This window comes from Typopeltis vanoorti, chromosome 24 (assembly GCF_054136105.1).
Source record: "Typopeltis vanoorti isolate ZY-2024b chromosome 24, IOZ_Tvanoo_1.0, whole genome shotgun sequence".
In the NCBI taxonomy this organism is placed as follows: Eukaryota; Metazoa; Arthropoda; class Arachnida; order Uropygi; family Thelyphonidae; genus Typopeltis; species Typopeltis vanoorti.
The window spans coordinates 69,778,797-69,797,500 of NC_143572.1; the positions used below are offsets into that span (position 1 = coordinate 69,778,797).

Here is an 18,704-nt window from a genome sequence, read left to right on the forward strand (position 1 = left end):
GCCATTTCTGATCACCAAAACGGGAAATTACACGACCAGGAAATGACTCATGCAGTAATTGAATTGCTACTATGATTGGGCTGTATGGCATGTGGCACCGTCTTGTTGAAACCACATGTCGTCTACATCTGTATCTTGCAATTCAGGCACAAAAAACTGGATTATCATGTCCAGATAGCGAGCACCATTAACTGTTATTGCCTTAGCAGCCGCATTTTCGAAGAAGAATGGACCGATGATGCCTCCAGCCCAAACTCCGCACCAAACAGTGACACGTTGTGGATGCATTTGTTTCTCAACAATCACTCGTGGATTTTCTGAACCCCAAATGCGACAATTTTGTCGATTAACGAAGCCATCAAGATGAAAATGAGCCTCATCGCTGAAGATGATTTTGTTCGAAAAATAAGCATCCACTTGTTGTTGTTCCATAATCCATTCAACGAACTCTCTTCGTTGTGTGTGGTCATTTTTAATAACCCTGAACTGTCAGCTGTCACGCTGTCTTTTTTTTCTCGTTGGCAACACTTTACCGCACAAATGGCGCTAAATTTAAATCTACCGTGAATTTTGGGACACTCTGTACATTCATAAATTAAGCCTAACAACAGAATTCACGTATTTGAACTTCGATAGATATGCACGAAATCGTTTCAAGTACTCAAAAAGGTTTTAAACCAGCAGTACACACTTCCCCCATCTTTTCCCAACCCACATAAATTAACTGTGTTTTCCCGGTGTTCTTTCCATTAAAAATCTCATTAGTTTTCTATATCTAAACGCATCTGACTGAAGTGAATGTTTAGCAAACAATTAAACCTCTTCTATCAAATTCATCTGTGTGTTATTAAAACGAACTAGTAATGGCTACACACGCACACCTATAGAGAGCAAATTGAGGCTGGAATCTTCTAGAAATTTTTGTAATAATCTTTTTTATCTTCCTTTTGTGATTCTGTTTTTCTCCTGTTTGCTTGTTTATTTGCGTTAATTTGTCTGGGGAGTATAGGGAAAAAAGCAGATGCTACCTTTATTATCTTTCAGTCCGTGTTCTTCTACCACCGTATTTATAATGAATTTATACGAGTAAATAGTTCCTTTGTTGGAAATGTAATGTTTTTCCAGCTCTACTTAATGAAGACTATATCTACATATCGTATGCTCATTGTATAAGATATGTTTTTATTGATATTGTCAGTCTTTTAAATGCTTACGATTCAAAACAAGGCGTCTGTTTTGCTACAAATGATCAACATTAGGCAAAGATTGCCTCGAATATTACCGTAATCACATAGTAACAAGTTTGTATTTCGTTTAATGTAAATTTTATGTCACATAAAATGAAAATGCGGCTTAACCTTTGATAATTTTTGTCTGTCTTCGAGATATGCCAGGCACGCGAAGCTAAGTGTGCATATGGGGGGGACACAATTTATGATTCCAACCACACTCGTCGCTTCTACATCTCTCCTTTGCGACTATCGTCATAAGTGAACACTTTAGTTTAATGAGAGTAAATAAACCATCGCTTAGCTGTTATCAGCAAGACAGCAAACTTCCATTAACAACGTATAACATCAGAAGATGTTTTTATTTGGTATTCTTCTTACTAAGGTACTAAGATGGTATCTTATAAAATCTTAGTAATTAAGGAGACAAACACCTACACACACACACACACACACACACACACACACACACACACACACACACACACACACACACACACACACACACACACACACACCACGGAGAGTCTCCTGAAATCGAAATGAAGATGTGTCTTCCGATTGGTGAACATCCTGGAGGGTGGATAGCGATGGGGGGGGATGACTGAATTTGTCTTGACGTTGCCCCTTCATCATAGTGTCTTGCAATATTTGTTTCTTTCTAGCAGACTTAATTTTTGAGGCGATCCGCTGGTGAAACCAGCCTAATAGCTTCAAATTGCATTGGAAAGCTTTTAACTATTAGTCACAAGTCTCGACAACTGTTAGCGACACTTCATTTATGTCTTTGCTCAGGTAAGTCTTTTGTTTCAGGTGTATTTCTAGCAGTCATCAGACTAAGTAATATTTATTTATTGCCTAGATGGCGCTTTTGTTCTCCTCAGAAGCACGAAAAAGCGTTTTAAAAATTTGTACCGGTCCCTCAAGTAGGCTGGTGCATTTGGTTTTCTCTCTCCTCCTACTGAGAAAAGAGTTCATCAATCTTTCTTTATCGAACCTGCTTGGAAATTAGTGTTTCGAGATATTTCGCGATACGTTAAAAAGGAGAGGAGCAAGAGTGTGTTTACTGATGGAGAGGAGCACTGGGACACATAAGGGATGAAAAATAAGCGATGTACATAGTGGAAGAGGATGGCAGATGTGGATCAAGATGAAGGATACGTAATGTTGTTAAAGATTATTATTTGTACGGCTATTATAGCCTGATTTTATTTAGGAATGTCCCTTATTTTAAATACATCGGCTTTTTTACTCAAGAAATTTTTAAAAATCGAGGAAGAAAATTTTGTACATACCTTGTTTAGATGCTAGGATGACTTCATTCTCCATACTTCTCCATGCTAGCATCTAAACAAGGTATGTACAAAATTTATGTATATATATATATATATATATAAACAAGCTTTAATGACTGATACCGAAACGATGAGGAAATTATCATCACTATAGCGATACCAGAATTTTGGCTTAAGGTGGAAAGGAGTTAATAGCTTTTTCTTCAAAATTATTGAGAAATATATCTGCGAGAATCGGAGAGAGCAGGCTTCCCATGGCCAGACCTGAGTTTTATAAGTAGATCTTATTGTCATATTTGAAGTATCCTGACTTTATGCAATGGGAGAAAAGAGCAAAGAGTGTTTTTGATAATTTGTTCTTAAGAAGATCGAGAACTTCTTGAGCAGGTACAGTTGTAAAGAGAGAAACAATTTCGAAACTGGCCATTAATCTGTTTTTTTTTTAAGTTTGATGCCCTTGATTTTAGAAACAAAATCTGCAGAGGTTTTAATATGTGAAGAGGAAATTCCAGAAAGATTTCTTAGAAAACTCGCGAGATATTTGGAGAGGTTATAGGTAGGAGAGTGTATGCCCTCAACTATAGGTCTGAGTGGGAAGTTTGTGTTTGTGAATCTTGGGGAGACCATACAGTCGATGATATATTGATGATATTTTCCTCATCTGGGAAGATGGTGTCAACAACCTCAATTTATTTTTAGACCACCTAAACAAGTGCCATGAAAAAATCTCTTTTACCTTCGAACTGGAATCCGATGATCTTCCCCTTTTTAGGCCTGAAACTTACCCGATGTGCTGAGAGCATTAAAATCTCAATTTTTAGAAAGCCTACTCATACTGACAGATACCTTCATGCTTCTTCCCATCACTACCCTCCCCCAAACACACACAAAAATTTGGTATTATTTCCACCTTGGCTCACCGAGCCAAATCTTTACTTACAGAAGAAACAGAAATTGAAAATGAACTCCTTTTTCTTAAAAAAAGTCTATTAATAATGGTTTCTCCCCTAAGAAAATTGAAGATCCCTCTTCCCCCAGAACCTTCATCTCTTTGCCTTACATCAGCTTTCTTTTACCAAAACTGGCAAAAATTCTCAAGAAGTTTAACTTCAAAACTTGCTTCACTACGCTTCCGAAACTTCGTTCAATACTTAGCAAACCTAAAGAGAAACACCTTCCAACTCAGCTTCCAGGAGTGTACAAGATTTTATGTGATTGCGGAAAGCCATACTATGGACAGACTGCTAAATCCATCCTTCTACGTTTGGATGAACACCGTAGAGATATCTCCTATAACAGGACTAGAGCTAGCGCTCTCTCTAGCCACGTTCTCTTTTCAGTTAACTCAGACGAAGGCCGCCAACACATTGTGACCTGGACTCAAACTTCTAACATCCATGTGTGCTACGATGAACTCGAAAGAAAGATTGTCGAATCTAGAGAAATTTCTCTAGATTCCTCTCATATCAACAACAGCCCGAGTTTCAATCTCTCTGACGCACACGTTGCTTCTGTTCAGTACTGGCGCACTCGCGACAGCGCGTAGTCTACGTTTATTTGGAACTCAAGCTCGCATTTTGAGCTTGTTCATAATATTCCAACCGAGTAAAAATGAATTTGAAAAAAAATTCATTTTTTTCAAATTCATTCAAATTTCAAATTTTCAAATTCATCAAATTTCAAAAAATTATATATATATTATACTTAAGGGGGCTTCTTTGGGGAAAGGTTTTATGGGAAAAGTGGGGCGGGGGGGGGAAGCGTTAACGGGATGCGAACCGTTTCGGTCGTGTGACCATCATCGGAACATTTTCGGGATGGGTGTAGGGCTATGTCACGACCGCATGTTGTATCTGCCTAAAAAGGGCATTTGTTGTCGCTTATTGGTCGGAGGTGTGACCTGATTTGTAAGTTGTGGAGCTTCCAACATTCGGAAATCGTACATCCAATCAACAATGGAATGGTGTCACACCGGGAAATGAAAATCATCTGTCACCTAAAGACAGCTTATGGGGTAGTTCATTTTAAATTTTAATTTCATTTTGATTTCTCATTCTGCATTGCTGCCCACACCGAAATAAGTACGAGGTTGAAGAGAAACATCCGAAAGAATTTCTTATTTGCTACGCTCGTTCTTTAAACGCGTGTCTTCCCTCGTAAACAAATGAAAAAAGTAGCGTTCTGAATTCTTGAGGATTTGTCCCACTCACCGATGTAAACAATATTTTAATTAAGAATGATTTTAATTAAAATTCGTTCGTTACAAACAGGAAGAGACTTTTTTTCGCCTTAAAATTATTATTTTTTTTTTTGCATTTTTTTCTCTTTTGCTTACGAAAACAGTCGTTGAAGTTCGTGCAATAAATAAAAAAAAAATTCTCCTGGGATGTACACGAGCAGAAAAATTGCTCTTCTGTAATCTCATTCAACACTTTAATCTTAATGGACAAATAAATATTCACCTGCTGTTGCATAAATTTTCTCTCTCTCTCTCTCTCTCTCTCTCTGCTTGTCTTTCTCTCGTCTTTTCTGTTTATTCAATCTATTTCCTCCACTCTCTCTCTCTTATATATAAATACTTCCACTCCTTTGCAACGTTCACTTTTTTTCTCTATCCTTTTTCTGTCTTTTCTTTTTTTTTCTTTCTTTTTATTAATCATATAAACATCCTGAGCAACTCCTCACAGAAATCTGAGCAATCTGAACAATATATGGAATGTGGGAAGAAAGCTTCTCCCAAAGACCTGAGGAAGCATCCAATCCCAATAATGCACGTGATATACTTTTTAAAAGATTCATTTGATCTGAATTTTCTGTCATCCCAAACATCGCCTTCCTTTAACAAAGAAACTGAACGTTGTATTGCGTACTTCGTTTAAGTATTAAATTGATGATCCAGGAAGGATATAATCGCCGCTTCAGTTCATTAGTAATATCCCTAAAGACATTGCCCAACGAAACATGCGCCTGTTCTATAAGCTGGAACCATTCCTCTGTTCAAATTCAAACCATCTAACATCACAGAAACAAACCGATCTGCATTAAATTTTGTTGCCTTCTTAAACTAGTTTCTCTTGTTTTTTTCTGGGTTATTTAAAGAATTCAAAATGAAAAAATGGGCTTATAACAGAACTGTGTTAAGATTTTTATTTCTTTTCTCTTTTGACTTGGGTGCACCGGTTCTGTGGGATGCTTTCTTGTTGTAAGAAGTCCTAAATTTGCTTCCAACATCTGATAAAGGCTTGAGCTCATCTAACCAGAGACCCCAGTTCAATCCTTTTAGCATACTGAAGAGTTAATCACCCGTTAAATAAAGAAAATAGAACAGGGAACATTAACTAATCTGTTTCAATCTGAAAAAACGTTTCTGTTTATTGAATTTTGCAGATTGTTCATATTTTACATACAAGTGAATTTATTCAAGTACTAGCGATTCAGAATGCACAAGGACATTACAGACACTCCGTGTATCATCTATATAGACCCCCATTTAATTATATGTCCCAATAAGTCAATAGGAGTTTCATAAAGTAACTAGGGGATGCGAAATCGCTATTCGGATACCCTATCCTTTGTGTGAGAACATTTGTCTATAAGGACAGTAAAAATAACTTTCATTTTTTAGAAAATATATAGTTTGTTATATTACATTTGTGTTATTGCCAAAGAATTGCATATTCTTCTTCTTTTTAAAGATAAAAATACATATTATTTAGAAATTATACTTCATTAAATATAAAACAATATTCCATTTTGTACAGTGTGCACCTACTCTCATATATACGAGGTGTGGCTGTTTAATAACTAGATTGGTTGCAAAAAGGTGGTTTATTATTACAATTGTACAACTCAATTGTTATCCCCTTCAACATACCCCCCCCCCCTGTATGTATACACTGTTGCATACGAATTTTCCATTGTTGGAAGCAGTTGCAAGTCATCAGGTGTTATTTGCTTCAGTAGTGTTGCCGTTTTCTCCTTTACCTCATCCACTGACTGAAAATGGGTGCCCTTCAAGGCGGATTTCAACTTTGGAAAAAGGTAAAAGTCGCATGGAGCTAAGGTTGGCGAGTAAGCTGGATGATCCAACAACAGCGACAAGGCGTGGTAGCTGTTGAAAGGGTACCAGAGGGTCAGACAGTTAACCAACATTACTACCTTGAGTTTCTGGCCAAGCTGAGAGAACGAGTGAGTAAGAAGAGACCCGATCTGTGGAAGAACAACGCCTGGATTCTCCATCAGGACAACGCTCCAGCCCACAGTGCACTTGTCTGTAAAGCAGTGTCTGGCTGATAAGAAGATCCCAGTGTAGGACCATTCACCTCATTCGCCGGACTTAGCTCCATGCGACTTTTACCTTTTTCCAAAGTTGAAATCCGCATTAAAGGACACCCATTTTAAGTCACTGGATGAGGTAAAGGAGAAACCGACAGCGCTACTGAAGCAGCCAACACCTGATGACTTGCAGCACTGCTTCCAGCAATGGAAAAAAATTCGTATGCAACCGTGTACAGATGGAGGAGGGGAGTATATTGAAGGGGGGTTAACAATTAAGTTGTACAATTGTAATAATAAACCACATTTTTGAAAACAGTTTTTTCGTTATTTAATAGCCACACCTCGTATCTTCAAACATCGCAGAAACTTTAAAAAAATAACAAAGAAAAGGTATTATTTGGTGTGTTAAAATATGATTATTAAAGTGAACTAACCAATCGCTAAAGAACATAATTAAATATTATGTTCTGCAATTAAAGATATAAACTTGACAATGTTCACGTTAATATGTGCAAGTTTACATATGTTGGTTTAATTCATTATTTATTTGCATATATTTATATACATTTATATCTGCGTATGTGAAATCCATGCATATTATTTATTTCGTCGCTCTGATTAGGTATTAAGAGCGAGTAAATATTTATTAACAAGCGTCAAATCTACCTAAGTCTCTTCGTGTCTTCCAGTATTCTTTCTTATCATTTTTGTTACGATAAAAAAATCTACTCTTTCTCTTATTATTCGTTTCAATTTAAAGGACAGAATTATAATAATAAAAAAGCGCTTTTCGAGAGAAAGAAGAAAAAAGAAGAGAGTAAGAAAGTATAAGTGGCTATTACAATGCTAACCACCCAAGAATGCATGTTATATTAATGAGATAGCGAAATTAAATTAAAGAGAGCGTTAAATTATACCTCAGAGATGAAATATTAATTTGAAACCACACAGAGCTCCTATAAAACATTTATCCTCTCTTTCCATGTCGAATAGTAAGCGAGAGAGAGTTCTTTAGAACAATAAAGAAACAATTGTTAGCTCCGCTTTTATACTTATTCGATGATCTTAATTTGATCAAATCCCTGCAGACGATTACAATATTTATTGTTCATAAGATTTGCTTTTTCTCTTACATTCTTGTAGTGGTTACAAACAGTTTGGAAAAACAAAAAAGTCGCATTTATATAGCCTCCTAACTTTCATTGTTATGAAGAGTAGAGCGCCATCTATCGCTCAAAATAGGAAACCACAACATCTGCATTTTTGTAACGACTACAAATATGCAAATAAACGAAGAGATGAATTTTTCTCCGACTCGTTGCCATTTTGGGGTTGAGTGATTATTGCTGTTGCGAGAGAAAAGCAAGAAAAAATAATCTGGGTTTAATCGTAGAGACTCCAATTATTGGTTAGTCCGAAGTTAATATTTTCTTGTGTGATTTTCCGTGCCAAAATACTAAAAACTTTCCAGAACACTTACAGCAAGAAGTACACTTTAATTTTAAGGTAGCGTGCTGGTCCTGTAAATTTCATTAACTGCCAACGTGCCGGAAGCTCTTTCCTTGCATGCACCACTGGCTTTGTGCGTATTTATGTATATGGCGATATTGTTGTTGGGCCTGCCTGAAGGTTAAAAGCATTAACATGAATGAAAATTTTAAAACGCTCACTTTAATATTTGAAGCTGGAGACAATTACGTCTTTCGTTTTTTCCACTCAGTTCCAAAAGTACGAACAATAGAGAACGAGGATTGCTGAGGATCATGAAAGAAAGAAATTATTAAGAAGATGTCAGAAAAAGAAATAAAAATGAACTCAAAGCATGTGTTTTAAGGATCATCACGAAGCTTATGGGATTAAACTAGAATACACAAAACGGAAATAGTAAACCTACCATCACTGCCTCTGCTTTCCACTTATTTTCACCGGCTCTTCCAACGTCTGCTGCCTACACTGACCCCCGTCTTGTTTTTGTAGTTATTTGGATACATTCATAAAACATACGAATGGTTCCCATTTGGGTCCCTATTAAATGGATCCAGGATCGTTTTGTGATACTGTACTATGAACTGCATCTGTGAGTTCGTGTATGAGCACACGTTGCATGAGATAGCAGGGTACTTGTGGACTTGTGGTGTTAATAAACCTTGCAGGTGGAATATAAAGCTGTACCAACGTCTATAGATCTTTGTTTTTCATAGTATCTTCCCCCCTATGTTCAGAAAGATATTACGTATTCGCTAACACCAAAGCCATTCTGTTCGTGCTACCGACCGAAGTCGTACAATGCTCAACATGAGCAATTAATTGAATTCCTTTCAAAAATAGGCACGGACGGAAAAGACATTAGGCCTAATAATTAATCTTTACTGGGAACCGACTGCATCTTTGAGAAGACCTCAGAAGAATTCCCAGTTCAGAAAGGTGTGAGACAAGGCTGTCTCTTGTCTCCGATTCTCTTTAAACTGTACACAAAAGAAATATGTAAGAAAATTAGTAACCTCAAAGGAATCAGTGTAGGGGGCAGAAATATTAATAACCTAAGACATGGAGATGATACGGTTCTTCTAGATGAAAACAAATATGACCTCACCTCAAGACTCTTATAGATGAAACTCTCGAGTACAGCGAACCGTATGGCCTCAGTTTCAACTTTAAAAAGACAAAAATCATGATAATTTCAATAGAAAGTGAAATATCAAAAATGTGCATCAATATAAAAGGAAATAAATTAGAACAAGTGCAAACATACATATACCTCGGACACTTGATCACAGAGAAAGGCAGGACAGAAGATGAAATTAGAAAAAGGATTGATTGAAATTACAAGGTCAACTTTCAACAGTAGTATGAAAAATCTATTGACATCTAAGAGAATTAAATTTGAAAACAAGAACTAAGAATCTCCAAATATGGTCCACATTATTATACGGAGTAGAGACATGAACACTCTCCAATCTGAGTGTGAAAAAATTGGAGGCCTTTGAAATGTGGATGCTGAGAAGAATTATGAGAATATCATGAAAAGACAAATGAAGAAGTACTAGAGATAGTAGACGTAAACAGGAGCCGGTAAAAGAAATTACAAAGAGAAAAGAGTAACTGCCTACAAATGACACTTCTCGAAGGAACTGTTGAGGGAAAGAGAATGGACCTTCTCCCTCCAGGAGATCGACACGCGGTAGTCGATCTCCTGGAGGGAGATGACAGGACAGGAATATTTATGAGGGTTTTTGCAACTAATAGCAAGCGATCGTGGAGAAAAAAAATTCTCCACCTCCATCTAAGACTGGTTAACTCACCTTCAGTTGAAAAGTCTTTATAAAGGATCGCCGCGCCCTGCCCAGGATTCGAACCCAGGTCTTTCCAACCGACTGAGCTGTGGGGGCTCAAGAGAGATAGATAAATAATTTACATTGAGTTAATCGCCATTTCTCCGATAGATGGCGATAGTAGTGCACTACATTTTAAGATCTTATTTATGCCAAACCATATTATGAAATGATGATATACTTAGAGGATAAAAGAAAAAAAAAATCGTTTTTTGATTACTACGCACTCTCCGTAAATTTAGGTCACATGTTGACATCCAAATATAAAAGTGCCCTCAATTGCAATTACATGAATGCATAAAAATATTCGCTAGACAGTTAACTGTTTCTTCTGTCCTCCCCTCTTGTTCTGCTTCAAAAAATAAATTCACCATCGCAAGCTCCGAGAAGAAAATGTCGGTTGCACGCGATCAACAATGCGTTCCTGAAGAAACGTGCGCGTTCGTTGCTTGTAGATTACAGAGTTTGGAACGCGTTAAATGTCTCATTTGGAGTTTTTTTTTTCTTTAACACGTGATGGATTTAAATAATAGATGGGTTGGCAAGTAAGCGGACGGGACAGAAGATCAAAGAATCGTCCAGCGTATTTGTGTGCAAAAGAAATACGGAATAGTTGCAGAAGTGAAGGCAATTCTCTTGCCGCTATTTCATCATAAGTGTATTTTAAATAATAAATCTGAAAAAAAAAGCGAGTCACGTGATCGGAGCTCACATTCAATCGGCGGTTTGTGTGCAAGGGGTCGAAGTAATGGACAGCTCTAAACCCGTGTTAAGCGTCCATTTTTTTCCCGGGTTTAGCGATGAATAATTCAACTGACGAAACATCCCAATAGGAACAAACTTATAAGAGACTCATACGTTAAAGAAACAGCCAAAAACAAAATATGGCGATTGCCTCTGACAGGAGGACAATCCAGACTGCGACAGAAAATAAAACACCCTCAGATGCGTACACTAAATAAAATATTAATGATCACTAATGCCATCTACGCACGCTCCTTCTCTGTCTTCGCTTGGGCTCTACTGATAAGACCGAAACTCATTTCTATCCTCTTCGCTTGTCCAAGGGATGTCGAAATTGATTTTTTTCACACATTATCAGTTTTGTTTTGTTTCTCTCTCTCTCTTTCTCTCCGTTTTTCTGCATCTTTCCACCTTACTCTTTCTTTGTTTCATTCTTCCTTTCACATCTTATCATTCTTCTATTTCTTCCCATCTTATCATCATTTTCCTTCTTCCCATCTTATCGTTCTTCTCCCTCTTCCCATCTTATCATCCTTTTCCATCTTCCCATCTTATCGTCCTTCTCCCTCTTCCCATCTTATCGTCCTTCTCCCTCTTCCCATCTTATCATCCTTTTCCTTCTTCCCATCTTATCGTTCTTCTCCCTCTTCCCATCTTATCATCCTTTTCCATCTTCCCATCTTATCGTCCTTCTCCCTCTTCCCATCTTATCGTTCTTCTCCCTCTTCCCATCTTATCATCCTTTTCCTTCTTCCCATCTTTTCGTCCTTTTCCATCTTCCCATCTTATCATCCTTTTCCTTCTTCCCATCTTTTCGTCCTTTTCCATCTTCCCATCTTATCGTCCTTCTCCCTCTTCCCATCTTATCATCCTTTTCCATCTTCCCATCTTATCGTCCTTCTCCCTCTTCCCATCTTATCGTTCTTCTCCCTCTTCCCATCTTATCATCCTTTTCCTTCTTCCCATCTTTTCGTCCTTTTCCATCTTCCCATCTTATCATCCTTTTCCTTCTTCCCATCTTTTCGTCCTTTTCCATCTTCCCATCTTATCGTCCTTCTCCCTCTTCCCATCTTATCGTTCTTCTCCCTCTTCCCATCTTATCATCCTTTTCCTTCATCCCATCTTATCGCCCTTCTCCTTCTTCCTATCTTATCATCCTTTTTCTTCTTCCCATCTTATCATCCATTTCTCTTCTTATCATCCTTTTCCATCTTCCCATGTTATCATCCATTTCCATCTTCCCATCTTATCATCCTTCTCCTTCTTCCTCTCTTATCATCCTTTTCCTCTTCCCATCATCATCATTGTTTTTCTATCTCTTTTCATTACATCTTCTCCCTCAACTTAATCTGCGCATCTTTTGCTTGTCTCTTTCAGTTTCGTTGTTTCATCTTTCTCCGTAAATTTTTCCGCTTTCTCAATGTTAGTCTTTATCCAGATGTCACTCTTCTTTGAAGGCTCTCTCTCACTCTCTCGCTCTGTTATTTCTTTACAGGACTTAAATATTATAAGACCCTCAAGGTATGAGAAATGCAATGCCTCACTGGGAAAAAAAGAGAAAAGAAAAAAATACATATTCATTAAAATTAAAAAATAATCATTAAAATTATTTAATTTTAATGTTTTGTATGGCATAATTCTCATTTTGCATATTTATGCAAAATGAGAATTATGCCATACGAAACTAGAATTAAATTTTAATAAAATGCAAAATAATACTATATTTCGTTTACTTTTATACATTTGGATAGAATTTATATATATGTTGATAAAATCACAGCATAGATACAATTGACGCATGCGCGTTATGCAACAACAATCATAACTCGAACGATACGCAATTCAAATTTCTGAGTCATAATGGCTGCTTGAATAACGCGCATGCGTCAATTGTATCTATGCTGTGATTTTATCCGACATGTATTTCAATGGATAAATGCAAAGAATTGAAAGTATGAACTGTAGTTTTTTTTTTAAATTAATTTGGAGTTCTCACTATCTATCTTGCGAGATTTCTCAAAATGATATTTATTTTTATATTTCTTTTAACATTTGCATATCAAATTGAGAGACTCTAAGATAAGTGATATATTAATTTGCTTTGATGCGTTTTTGCTTTTGTTCAAAAGTTAGTAAATATTAAAGAATATTTACATATTTTATTTATCTGAAATGTTTCAATAAATTGACACCCATTGGGCCTAAAAACTGAACACCAGATTAGTCCAAAAAAATTAATAATTATTTGGTATCTTGAAATACTTATGTTTAACAATAAATCAAACAGTGACAAGTTTTTAAAATGACAATACCATACTATTTGGAGTTCGTTTATTCAAACATTCAACTCACAACAATGTGTACGTTTGTGACTAGCGCCCTCTGCGAACAATATTTGAAAGCACGAGATGTAGATGAAAAACAAGTAAAATCTAGCAATATTTTGCTGGATAAATTTAATTCGAAATGGCTGTTCACTCTCGCGATGGCGATACACCTCTTCAAGATGTTGTCATTGTAATAGCAAATCTTTCTTTGATCGTTCTTAAAGAAAAGCTTCTAACATCTCCTGTCCATCATTGAAAAAAAATTCTTTGTGCAAACTCCTCGGAGTTTGCGGATTAAACCGACACATTGGTGCGACTGGAGGATGGTGTGGAAAAAAAAAGGTACAAGACTTGTGTTTGCAGGGATAAATTGTGTTGCGCGCGCTAATCTCTACTAGATTTCTTAGAGAGTGGAGAGATTTTTATCCCAACTCGCAGATGAGAATTACGCCTTCATACGTGGGTCTTCTGTGCTTGCACCATTTGCTGTATTACTCCACAGACACTTATTTTTATATTTTTTTTTTACTATCTGCCATATGAAGAATTAAGAGAAGGCTTCACAGAAGACGATAGATTGGTTCTCTTCTATGTTTGTTTCCTTACTTTGCGTTCAAACTTTGATAAAGACAGTCCATGGTGATTCTCGTTTCTTCTATTTTATGTTGGAAGGCTTTCATCTATTTGCATGCATAATAAAGAAACTTACCGATGACTGCTGGATCGTGGTTTAAAAGGTCTCTCTTCTTTCTCTCTCATCTCTCTCTCTATATATCTATCTCTCTATCTCTACGACATTCATATGGGATAAAAGAACATTATCAACCTCGTGCTGTCTACATAAAAACATCTTCGGATTGAAGTGGTTTAAATTTGTGAAACTTAAAGAAAGATAAGTGAAGTAAAGAAATATCCGTTTCAATAAGTTGCACGCACGCACGCACGCACACACGCACACACACACACACACACACACACACACACGTGCACAATCTTTAAATAAAAAACTACTCTTACAGATTTTAAAAAATATATAATGTTTTGGTCGGTGCGGTTAACCTAGTGGCTATGCGCTTCGCAACCATATGCCTGGGGATGGAGTGTGTCCTAGCTTCGATTCCCGTCGATGATCTGGAGTTTAAGGATATTCCTTAGTCATAGCCGAGTTAGCCGGTCTTGGGCATGGACAGCAGGGTTTTTCTCCCCAGTTTATCTGGGGTTTTTCATCCCGCAAGCAGACAAACCGGCCCGTGAACACACATACGGATACAGTCATGAATATCGTCCTTAGAAGATGCAGCAGATGAGTTGGGAACCGGCTGCATTAATACGCCAGTAACCCCCTCATTAGGAGGGGATTCAACCCGTCCAAGATGGATGAGAAGGATAGGATAATATTTTTCTTGTATTTTTATCTATTATTATCTGAAGTATCTCCTTTGGAAATATAGCCAATACGGAGAGATAGAAAAGTAGAATGTGAAAGAAATTTAGTAAAAGACTGTAATTTTTTTGCACTTGTAAAAATGTAAAAAATTTAACTCCATCTTCCTTTTGTGTATTAGATCCAACGGACTTTTACAGTCAAATAACTTGACTTCTTCTAAACCCATTATTATATCTATATGTGGTTTGTCGATCTGATAAACGAAATGCTTCCAAGTTTCAAGTGGATAAACCTTGTCGCCTAAAGATGCCAACCTGTTACATCATCTTTAGTTGAAGATGATGATCTTCATGATGATGAATCATATTCAGTTGAAGATGATTTCACGTTTGACATTTGAAGGGACAAGCATTTCAGTGGATGCCGTTAAACTTTTTCTCTTCATAAATTTGAATTTGGTTAATTTGGTTAGCAATTAAAGCCTCACTCTAAAATAATTAAAAATTATAAATTATGGATTCTACCAATTACCATCTTTTATTTTAAACCCCAAAGTAGGGGTAATTGCGAGATATATTCTCAAAGTCATTACTAACTTCGTTATACGAGTTGCTTTGGTATTACACTAGATGAAAGACATAAAAACGTGTTGGTAGAGTTATCTTTTATTAGTGTTTTATGATTTCGGTGTTCACTCACATTCACGATATTTAGATAGAAACTGAAAGATGAAGAGAGATCAAAAAATATTTATCAACTTTTTAAGTCAACAAACTAAAGTGTTACGAACATTTTAAAATTCACAACCGTGGGATGAATCTCGTCTTATTTTTCATAATTTTGGAAACATTATCTTAGCTCTTATGGATTTCCAAACATGGCGTTTCTTGTATCTGCCGTGTTCGAAGCCCAACAAATAATTACTCCATTATTATTCTACCCAAACTCACGAGTGCCATTCATTAAAAGATCTACGGGAGTTCATTTAAAACCGGTCGCTCGTAAATGATTTCTTTGTCGATTTCAAATGCCGGTAAAGACATTTGGAATTCTTGCGTAGGTGCCGAAAGAGAGAGTGTGTGTGTGTGTGTGCAGAAGGATAATTAAAAGTGATTTTCATTTTCAAATCGTTATGAAGATCTTTATGACAATACATAAGAGGACTTTTATCACTTTATAATTACTTCCGTATTGAATCTCAAACGGTGTATTTGGTCGTGGTGAAAAGGATTGCCTTTCTTCGATTCGCATTGAGAAAAAGAAAGAGAGAGGAGAGAGAGAGAGTTTGTGTGTGTTATACGAGGGTGGTCTGAAAAGTTCTCGGCCTAACAATGAAAAAACGAATTTATAATTTCAAAATTATTTTTATTTTTCAACATAATCTCCCTTAAGAGTAATACGTTTATTCCAGCGATGCTCCACGGCCATTATCCCATCCCTGTAGTCGTTCTCAGGAAGATCTGCAAAATACCCCATTACAGCTGCAATCCCTCTTGATACAAAGAAAAACGCTGACCAGCGAGGAAGAGTTTTAGTTTCGGGAAGAGACAGAAGTCAGAGGGAGCCAAATCTGGGGAATAGGATGGATGTTCCAACAATTCATAGTGCAGATCCCTTAATTTTCTGATTGCCAAAACATCTTTGTGGGCAGGTGCATTGTCCTGATGAAAGATGATGTTTTTCTTCTGCAAACCGAGTCTTTTCTTACAAATTTTTTCATCTAGTCTGGTTAAGAGATCGGGAAAATATTCCCTGGTTATTGTTTTACCCTTTTCAAGATAATTAATAAATAAAATGTCTTTAGCATCCCTAAACACAGATGCCATGACATTTGCTGCTGATGGAACTGACTTTGTCTTCTTTGGCGCTTCTGTCCACTGTTCTGACTGCTATTTGGATTCTGGTGTGTAATGGTGAATCCAAGTCTCATCCTTAGTAATTAAACTACACGAAATCAGTTTTATTCTTGTTAAAATCCAAGCATTGTTCAGAGATTTTCATGCGAGTGCGTTTTTCATCTGCTGTGAGCAAGCGCAGCACCCAACTTCCGCAAAGCTTTTTGATTTGCAATTCTTCATGCAAAATATATCCTACACGTTCTTTTGAAATGCCTGTAGTCTCAGCAATTTCACGAACTTCGAATCGCCGGTCATCCAATACCATATCATGCACTGATCAATGATTTCTGGTGTTGTTACACTTTTTGGACGTCCTTCCCGTGGATCATCTTCAAAGCTGGTACGTACGGCCACGTTTAAACTCGGCAGTGCATTTCTTAATTTTCGAAAACGAAGGAGAAGAGTGCCCATAAAGTTTTATGAACTTCGAATGAATTTCTTTTGGCGTTAAACCTACTATTGAGAAGAATTTTATAACCGCACGATACTCAATTTTATTTATTTCAAGGGATACAGGCAACACTTTTGCTTCAGACAGCTGTATAAAACAAACTATGTGATAGAATGACTTGCAATTTCACATGGATGCTTATGAGAGATGTACCAACGTAGAGAAAGAAAATCTTCTCGATAGTGTTGCCATCTATGGTCGAGGCCGAGAACGTTTCAGACCACCCTCGTAAATAGTTTAAATAGTTTTCCCGCTTAGTTAAAGCGTATATTAATTATACTTGACAAGAAATTATATTTTATTTTAAATCTATTCTAACCAAATCGGAAAATTATCCCCAATTATCAGTCACCAGAGTTATTAATAATAATGTACGCCTCTTTTTTACTTATATATATATATATATATATATCAAAAATATATGATTTCTGTTTTGATTTAACCTTCGTATCTTCTTGGATCTAGCTTCCACTGATGAGACCTCAACAAAACTCGAAACCGGTCCGTTTAGTGACCCTTTTCCCTTAATGATTTTGCATTATGGGATACTAAGGCAACTGATGTGAAGTCAACGCCCTCTATATACAAGCAGATTAGTTGTGGACAGTTATTCATGCTTACACAGGGTAAGATTAAAAATTAATATAAGTTATCGCCAATTACCTGTGTGTGTTCAGCGGTTAGTTTGTCCTTTCCAAGCAAGGAACATCTGAGTTTGCTACCTGCTTCTCCATTTTCTGTAGAAAATGCTTTTATGAATAATTTTTGTCGTGATAGGGGGGAATTCGAACCTAGATATTTCCAAGTGAATGACATGAAAATAAGAGAATTTGATTTGAGATCAAGACTTCAGAACCCAGGGAGGAAGGGAGAGAGAGAGAGAGAGAGAGAGAGAGAGAGACGGGTAGGTATAAAGCGAAAGTAAGTTAATAGGAGACAATTGTCTGCATCGATGAGACGTAATAGCAACGCCATTCTTCCCTTGATGCACGGAGGTCGTATATTAGCGCTCGCATCCGTGACAGCTGTGTGTGTGTGTGTGTGTGTGTGTGAAGATATTGTTACGCAGAAACAACTTCGCATTGGCTGATCCCAGGATATAAAACAAAACAGTCCGACCGAACACATTAAGAAAGAGCAGCGTGTATTTGCCATAAATAGCTCTTTGAACGCTATCCGTGAGCTACTTTTGCTGTTAGTATCAAAGCAAATACAGAAACGCGTGTTGTTCGACTTCCACTTAGGTTGGAGGTGGGGGGGGGGGGGCGGAGGAGTAAGGAGAAGTACATCCAGCAGATTCCAAATTCTGCATTTACAGTCAATGAGCGTGCATCGGAAGCATGCACGCAGACATACGTGATGGAGAATGTTATAATGTCTGAAGTTTTCATCATCTCAGAGCCTCTTTTCATTTCTACGTTCATGTAAAGAAGCTAAGTCTTCTGTGTCATCAACATACAGCGAACCCGTTTCGACGAAGTTAAGAAAGAGGTTACAAAACAAATTTTTCACAGCAGTTGCTCTGGGAACATCATTTGGTGCGAGAGACGAATATTCAGCGTTTCGACCGTAGCTGCCTCCCTCCGAGTGGGCACGTGGGAGAAGTCGTCGTTGTTTTTCGACGAAGAATGATCCTTTGCATCCTTAAAAAGGTTCTGAGAAGCAAACCCATACGCTTCTTCATCTGTGTCTTTTAATTCCTTAAAATCCTTATTCATAAGAAACGACGTTCGATTTTTTTTTCTTAGTTTTTTTTTCTTAAT

General features: G+C 37.1%; 1 protein-coding gene across 2 annotated transcripts in view; it reads left to right on the forward strand.

Moving 5' to 3' along the window:
- LOC150093390 (cell adhesion molecule 1-like) overlaps window positions 1-18,704 on the forward strand; it is a 598,758-nt gene that overhangs the window by 267,843 nt on the left and 312,211 nt on the right. For both annotated transcript variants that reach the window (XM_090413685.1, XM_090413686.1), the window contains one exon: window positions 17,407-17,567. In XM_090413685.1, coding sequence (XP_090269811.1) covers window positions 17,555-17,567 — 13 coding nt within the window. In that variant the 5' untranslated portion in view covers window positions 17,407-17,554. The remainder of the gene's footprint in view (window positions 1-17,406; window positions 17,568-18,704) is intronic.